Source organism: Cynoglossus semilaevis, chromosome 13 (genome assembly GCF_000523025.1).
Source record: "Cynoglossus semilaevis isolate Cse_v1.0 chromosome 13, Cse_v1.0, whole genome shotgun sequence".
Lineage (NCBI taxonomy): Eukaryota > Metazoa > Chordata > Actinopteri > Pleuronectiformes > Cynoglossidae > Cynoglossus > Cynoglossus semilaevis.
In genome coordinates, this window is record NC_024319.1 from 21583132 (window position 1) to 21591558 (window position 8427).

Sequence of the window (8427 nt, forward strand, 5' to 3'; positions counted from 1 at the left end):
TTTCAGGATAAGTAATTTCCCAGTGAAGCCATGATTCCACGGTAGTTCTGTCAAACAGATCGCGCTCACGGAACACGTTGCTCACTTCATTTCTTATTTACTTTGATCAACATCTGTCGGCTGGTTTTTTCCCCTTTAATGTCTGCGACTTCCCAAGGACAGACTTTGTCCTTGATTTTCCACAACCAAATATTACCTGGGATGTTTACTAGCAGAAAACAAATATGAACAAATATAAATATGGCCTTCAGGATCTATCTATCTATCTATCTATCCATCCGTCCATCCATCCATCCATCCATCCATCCATCCATCCATCCATCCATCCATCCTGCGATTTCCCTTGAGGGTCACAAGAGTGTTCAATAGAAAAAAACGTCCAGATTTTAGAAGTTGTTTTTTTGTTTGTTTAATCTTATGAATACTGTATAATACAACAGTGCAAATTAGTACAATTAACAAATTAACAACAACAAAAAAAAAACAATTGAAAATAAATAAAATCTTCAAGAGCAAAATTCTAGTCTATTCTAGTTAGTTATTTGTAGCTATTGGCTGGTGTTGTTAGTATTTCCTTGTTTTTCTTTATTTCTTTTTGTATTTGAAACAAAATACAGTTCTGGTGTTGACTCTACAGATGTTGGGACACCCATACATGCAGTCATTCCTCAAGTGAAACCGCGCATGATTTCTGAAGTCATTTTGTTTTGACATGGGAGTCAGTGTAGCCTGCAGGTTAATGTATATGTGTTTAATTGGAAGCTGTTATATAAATACAATGAATGTGACCTCAATCTGTCTGAGCCGCTGAAAACTGTGACATCCTTTAATGTCTTCTTTTGCATTTTTAAAAAATTGGGAAAAGTAGGTGTTTGCAAAACAAAGGGCAAACACTCCAAGGATTTTTACGCAGGGAAAATAGGTCGGAGTCTGAATTTTGGGATGAAAAAAAGAGAATAAAATGGGGTGAAAACAGAGAGATGTAGTCTGAGACAGGAAAAAAACCCATTACTCTGAGAGATTCTCATTCGTTATTTATTGGCCTAATCAGTTTTTCATTGTGATGTAAAATGAATCAACACACAATCTGCACTGTGGGTAACACAACATAACAAAGCTCTTTCTTCCTGAGAGCAGCTTTTATTATTCTGCAAAGACGCAGCAGTCGGAGAGCAAAGTCTGCAATTACAAAATACAAAACCATTTTTTTCAATATTTCTGCTTTACATACGCTGCTAACTCTTGCTAACTTTTACCTTCACCCTGACAGATTTTCAATTTCTTTCTTTGTTAGGTTCCTTTCAACACCATTTTGGGTCATTTAAATTTTGTTTAACTATTGTTGAACTATTTTTACAGTATATTTGCTAATTGAACCGTACACTGTCTTTACTATTCTTAAGCTTATTTGGAGAAACATAAAAAGTATTTTGCTATTCCTGTGCTTGCTAGCAGCAGATTGTTATATTTGGTTCCAGTTTAAAACTTATACAATACAATATATTGATTGATGAACCCTCTATTACTCTATTTTTTTATATTTTTCTATCTATTCACTATTTTGCATTAACTCTAGTTATATATATATATATATATATTATATATATATATATATATATATATATATATAATGCTATGTCATCTGTAACTGTTAATAACCATGTGTTTATTTAAAAACGTAGAATTCATATAGTTTAACATTATTGTTTGTTTTTTAAGCTGAATTTGACATTTACAGAAAAACTGTTGTTTTTTCCTCAACCCTCAGATGCAGCAAATACTCCTTAAGCCCGAGCTGCTCGAGGTGAAGTGTGGTGGCAGAACCTCAATGAGAGGATTCTAAATGAAGCAGGGCTGTAATTAGCACTAATGGCTCATCAGCTGCTCCTCCTCAGGGGGAAAAGGCAGAGTCTGAGGAGCGGGAAGCAGTGGCTTTAGTCAGGAACATATCTAATGACTTTAAAGGCTCCGAAAAAGACAGCGTCTTCATTAACATCCAAAAGCAATTAACTTGCTCAAAAGACGTATGCGTGACCATTGATCATGGTTGTTTTGGTTGTCGCAACATCTAAAAAGGGTCGTTCTGCTGAAGGATCTGCTGGAGTAGGAGTAATGAAGCTACTGTTTTGGAAAACATCTTCAGACATGACTGTTCTGACCAAAACAGCAGTTCTCATTTTCTTTCTCTTTTTAATTTTTACCTTTTTTCTGCCACTTCTATTTACTTGTTGAGCAGTTCCACCATTACACTAGTTTTTAGTTGTTTTTTTTATTATCTAGTCTTTGGGCCGAATTTAACTATTTTTATCTTTATTTTTTACTAAACTTGACAACAATTATAGCAATGGTTCTTAACCTGCGTTCGGTGAGTCAGTCTCAGGGGTTCGGCGGAGGACAAGACACATACCCAACTCAAATGATTCGCGATGACACGTCCCCCGCTTGGCCATCACCAAAGGGTTCGGTAAATGCGCACATGAAACTGTTGGGGTTCTGTACCTCCAACAAGGTTAAAAACCACGGAACTATGGCTTTTTCTACCTTTACTTTCATAAAAATGAAATAATAGGCATCAAATAATATGTCAACAATATAGTCAAACTAACTGAAAAATGTAAATCAAACATAAGTTGAAATTATATTAGAAATGAAGTAAAGCTGCAATATAGCTAAATATGACAATATAGCTAAAGTACTGTATCTACTTCAAAAAAGCTAACAGCAAAACAATAGACGAGAAATTACCCTAAATTACATTATCTCAAAATATGTCGAATCCAATGACATTAACCAAAATATTATCCAAAAACATGACATGAATGTTGGCGCAAAAATAACACAAAGTAAGTCAAACAGTAGATAAAAATAAAACCAGCAGCTAACCAATCATATTTTATGGTCATATTTCCTCTAAAAGTCAAGGCCGCAGGGTTTGAAATAATTCTTCACAGAAACACTTATAGCGCCGTACGTCTGGGGCTGTGACAGCTGTCGGATACTATGAGTGTGGGTGAGGCGTCTGTGGACGTAACGCTCCTAAAGTAAAGAGAAGATTTAACTTTTCTGTAATGAGGCGTCACTGCTCTGCTGGGTTTATCGTAAATCTGCTCTGAGAGCAGATAATGCCGCAGGATGAGACGGGGACACAGTCTCAACCGCCGCAACTCACAGAAGGGTTCATTATAGAAGCCCTCACTGGACTGGGCCACGGTGTTTGTTATGGTTTAACTCTAGCTTAAGCACTCAGATGTTTCTCACACACTTATTTTTCTGGGTTCAGTTTGATTTGTGGTAATAATTGTCTAGGATATATGTCGTGTATTTGTAAACATCTTACGCTCATGAATAAAATATATATGTATATATGTATGTATATATTTCTATATATGTACAGTATATGTATGTACATATACATATATAAATATATATATATACGCACATATACATGTATATTTATGTATGTATATATTTGTGACGATGTGAATGCCTTTAAAAACAAACCCAGTAAATTCCTTATGTTTTTCTGCGTCAACATTACTGTCACCACTGGCTTACGTTTCTAAGTCTAACATACTGTGGTTTACACACAGTATTGCGTAAGAGGTGTTACAGCAGGTTTGGGTGCAAAACAGTATCAACACTGTCACATAGACAATGTCATAAGAAGTGTTACAGCAGGTTTGGGTATCAACACTGTCACATAGACAATGTCATAGGTTATTTTGAGACTAAACTAGTGGAGTGTGAGTTTATTTAACACTGAGGAAACATCAAATTATTACTGGACTCCATTCTGAACATGTTGATTTTGTTCTATTTTATTTTTAAAATTTTGTATATTTCTTATTTCGACTAATTTTTTCTTTTAATGTCTTGCTTGGACACTTTCCAAAAAGACTTGACCTAGGGTTGCATTTCACAGTTTGTTATACCTGTATAATGCTCATGTGACAAATAAAATCTTCAAATAGCATTAGCATGTCTAATAGTTGTTCCAATCACTACAAACTCATACTGCTTCTGTGTGATAATCCTAGTTAAAACAGTTGAAAACAGTCTAGTCTCAGTTCCTGATCATTTCAATTAACCAGCCGGTGTCCTCTTCATCTTCTCCCAGCCTCTGCACATATAGAGACCTGCCACTGACCATCCAGTCCTGTGTGCTGTCCAAGGACTGTCAGGTGACTGACTGGAGCCAATGGGGCCCCTGCTCCAAAACCTGCAGGGATATACAGTCCCCAGCAGGAAATCGCACCCGGAGCAGACAGGTACTCCAGTTCCCCGTAGGCGAAGGTGGAGAGTGTCCACCGCTGGAGGAGATGCAGCCGTGTGAACCTCAGGAGGAGCAAGCGTTGCCATGTACTATGTGAGTATTGTTAAGTACTTGGTTCAACTAAAACACAAACAGAATTTTCTAGACTTACCTCAACCTGCACTGTTAGATTAGGGTGCTGTGTCACTTCTGCGGTTGTTTTCCTGCAGGTACACCTGGAAAACCACAGAGTGGAGCGACTGTAGAGTTGACTTGTTGCTCAGCCAGCAGGACCGTCGACGCAGCAATCTGACGGGTCTTTGTGGAGGAGGTCTGCAGACCAGAGAGGTTTACTGTGTCCAGGCCAATGTTAAGCTGCAGAAAGGCCTCAGCGACGACGACAAAGGTGAAAAGAGTTAGCTTTTGTTAGCGCTACATTTACGAAATTCTTTGAAGTCTTGAAGTCTGCAACTAATGTACGTAGGGTGGCATAACTGCTACAAAACAAAACAACAAAAAACAACTGTGTAAACTATGTAAACCAAAAAAAGGAAAACATCTAATGTAGGGTAGCATAACTGCTACAAAAATAGTTATAACTGTGTAAACCAAAAAAAGGAAAACATCTAACGTAGGGTGGCATAACTGCTACAAAACAAAACAACAAAAAAAAATTAACCAATTATACGACTAAAAACTAAAGAAAATGTTACACCAAATCTAACATTTAGCTAAAATGTAGAATTTAGCTACAGATTAGCCAAAAGGTTCTGAAAGGCTTGAAATAAATATAGTACATATACAGTACCTATTTGTTGGCAAAATAACAGCCAAAGGCTTATTTGTGGCTAACTCGGTTAGCAAGTTAGCAAGAAAGATGAGGTAAAACTAAGAGAGTCAAGTTTTTTTTTTCAGTTAAAATAAAGAAAGCAAAAGAAGTAAAAACAGTCAGTCAATAGAGCATTAGAGCATCATTATACTTAAATTTAGCATAATCTGTCTAGTGTTGACATATTAGTCTATGGTTATGGTTAGTGTTGACCATAAAATTCTCATAAAATTATGACTTTAGTCTCATAAATAAAGACGTTTTGTCTTGTAATTTTACAAATTTCTCTCATAAAATAATATTTTTTCTCGTACATTTAGGACGTAATTTTATTTCATTTTTTTATTCCTACTGTGGCCCTAATACTCCATTGTAGTACCACAGATCTATTATAATCTTATGTATTTTCCTGAGGTTTTTTTTGTACCTCATCATAGCATAGCATAAAATACAGCCACTTTATAACAAACACCGGTGTGTTTACCACTTAATTATGTTGATGTTAGTCTGCTGAGTTCCTCAACTCACTTGCAGTACCTAGCAGCAGCCAGAAGCCAGGTTAATGGAGACCCCAGACCTGTGAATCCAGGTTTAATCCAAAGATTCAAAATCATTAATCGGGCGATTCCGGAAGCAACCAGCTCTAATCTCTTTGAATCACCCTGGTGTCAAACGCGTCCTCCAGTGTCTGTGTTGAGTGAGGCCGTACCAGGAAGACTCACTGCTGTTTGCTGCAGGGTTTGTGTGAGGATCAGAGTTTTTTTTTTCCACAGAGTGGATGAGAGTGAGACGTTTGCATAAAAGATCAGAGTCTGAGATTCAGAACATGTGGAAATGTTTCCAGCACTCTGTCAAAAGTCTCAGCCTCATTAGTGCAAGAGGGCTTAACAGACTCTTATCTTTAATTCTCTTTTGTTTCAACATTTCTATCTTGATTCATATCTGCTTCACTGTTTAGAGAATCTGAAGTCAGCTGACTTGGCTCCAAATTATAAAAAATAAAAAATATATTTTGTATACTTTGGCATAATTTACTACAAAAACATGTATTGGTTGTTGCACATGGCAGCAAGAATACGGAGGAGGAGCAGCTGATCAAATATATGTATATATATGTATTTATATATTTCTATATATGTACAGTATATGTATGTACATATATGTATATGTATGTATATGCACATACATATGCATATAAACATACATCTATAGACATATATACACACACGTATATATGTATATATATATATATATATATATATTTATGTATGTATGTACATATGTGACGATGTGAATGCCTTTAAAAAATTCAACACTGTCTCAGTTAGAGCAACACCGTTCTTGACTGGTACTGGTATCTCACATACTGTAGTTCATAGTCTTTGGTTAGCATATTTATTTATGTATGTGCAGATTTATTGTTAATCTATATATTTATTATTGGTGTATTTATTTATATTTGGCTGAGTTCAAGCTAGTATGTGTAGTATTTCCTTTTTTTAAATATTATAGATGTTAACATCTTAATTTTAGTTTTTTTTTTCTCAGCCAATGCTAGTTTATGTCCAGCAATTAATTTCCTAGCTAATATTAAATTTACTGTTTTATTTCTTTTTTTTTTATGTTACCTCAATATATGACTCCTATGCTTTTATTTTGTTAAATCTAACGCGATTTACAACGTGTTACGAGAGTTCTGGTACAGTATTTCCCGCAAAAGCAGTTTGAGAGTGTTGTTGTATCGGAGACCTGTGTGTACACACACACACACACACACAAACACAGAGAAGCAGAAAGTGCACAAAGTCCTTATCTTCATTGCACAGGGTTTTCTTTAGCTTCCATGTAGGCAGGTTAATCCCACACAGTTCGGTACAGACAGAGAAGCAGAAAGAGATTGCTGCAGCCTCACTCTCCGTCTGGCTGTCTTTAAAGTTCCATCAAAAAAAAAAAAAAAAAAAGGCGGACACAGACAGGACACCCTCAGGACAAGATCTGGACTCAGTTTACTGTCTTGTAAATCCTGTCTTTAATCCTTGTGACCAGAAACCTTAGATCAGACCCTGGATCTTTTCTTCACTACTTCAGATGAAGTTATTATCATTGAGGTCAGGAACTTCCTATATATTTTCACAGGAATTGAAATTTTTTTTCCGCCACTGATATTTTATCAGGAATTGAGTTTGATTTTTTTTTTAATCCTTCATGAAGTTTAGAGACTATTTTAAGTAATACACTGTATTTATTTGAACTATACTGCCTCCCGATGGGGACACAGCTTCAACCTAACCTTAGTCCCTCCAAACTCTCACTAAAGCTTTTCTTTAACTTGAGTATAAAAGATGCAGGAGATCTAAAGCAGTTGAGTAGAGGACAACTGGACTGTCTTGGTTTCTTGAAGACGTTTGACCTCTCAGGGTCAAAATGTGAGTTGTTGTAGCAGAAAAATCAATCATATTGTGATCACCAGGGTCAAGGTGTGAATAGAGGGTTTTGTGAGTCAAATGGGAAGTACATATCCACAATGTCCTTCTGAGTTCTCGGCCTTGAAAACCCAACCGTCTTCTACCAAGACAGACAGACTTGACCCACAGCCAACTGGATCCTCAGGTGATACCAAGCTCCCATGTGACTCAAAGAACCCACCATTCACTCCATGATCCTGGTCTTCCAGGCACTAGGTCCGGAACGACTCTCTACTTTCTGTTTTCACCCACTCTGAGGCTGAATAACGAGTTTTTCCAGCAGTCAGTTGGAACTGAAGAAGTCTCTTGAATGAGAGGTGAAACATCTTCAAGAAACCAAGACAGTCCAGTTGCCTTGTATTCAACTGTTTCAGATAAAATTACCTCAGACTGAGAACCCATATTGACACGATGAATGAAAAAAATGAAACATACATTTGCTTTAAACCTAATCTTAGTTTGCTCAGATGACGTTTTTCAAACAAAAAATGACATTGATTGTAATTTTTTTTTTTTTTTTTTAATGTAGGATACATTAAAAAAAAAAACAACTGAAAAATACATTTGCTTTAAAACTAATCTTGGTTTGCTCAGATTACGTTTCCAAACAAAAAATTAAATGATCAAGTCCATGTTTTTAGTAGTTATCATCGACATAACAAGTGTTTCATATTAGAAGCAGAAGTTCATCCTGAGCCTCCTAAATGAGCTTTAAACAGTTCCTGGAAAACATCTGAGAGCTTAAAGAATCAAAGCTGAATCGGGGGGGGAGGTAGTGGGGGGGGGGGGGTTGTCTGTGTGAAGCTTATGAAATGTAAAAAGGGATCGCTCCTCTTACAAATGGAAGTGAGAGCGAAGAGTTCACTAAGCTGCTGTTATTT

At 36.4% G+C, this 8427-nt stretch overlaps 1 protein-coding gene across 1 annotated transcript in view; it reads left to right on the forward strand.

Annotated features, from left to right (window-relative positions):
- The window catches only part of thsd7ab (thrombospondin, type I, domain containing 7Ab), a 146778-nt gene that overhangs the window by 69968 nt on the left and 68383 nt on the right, over positions 1–8427 (forward strand). The window contains exons 5-6 of the mRNA XM_025061560.1: positions 4118–4366; positions 4483–4658. Coding sequence (XP_024917328.1) covers positions 4118–4366; positions 4483–4658 — 425 coding nt within the window. The remainder of the gene's footprint in view (positions 1–4117; positions 4367–4482; positions 4659–8427) is intronic.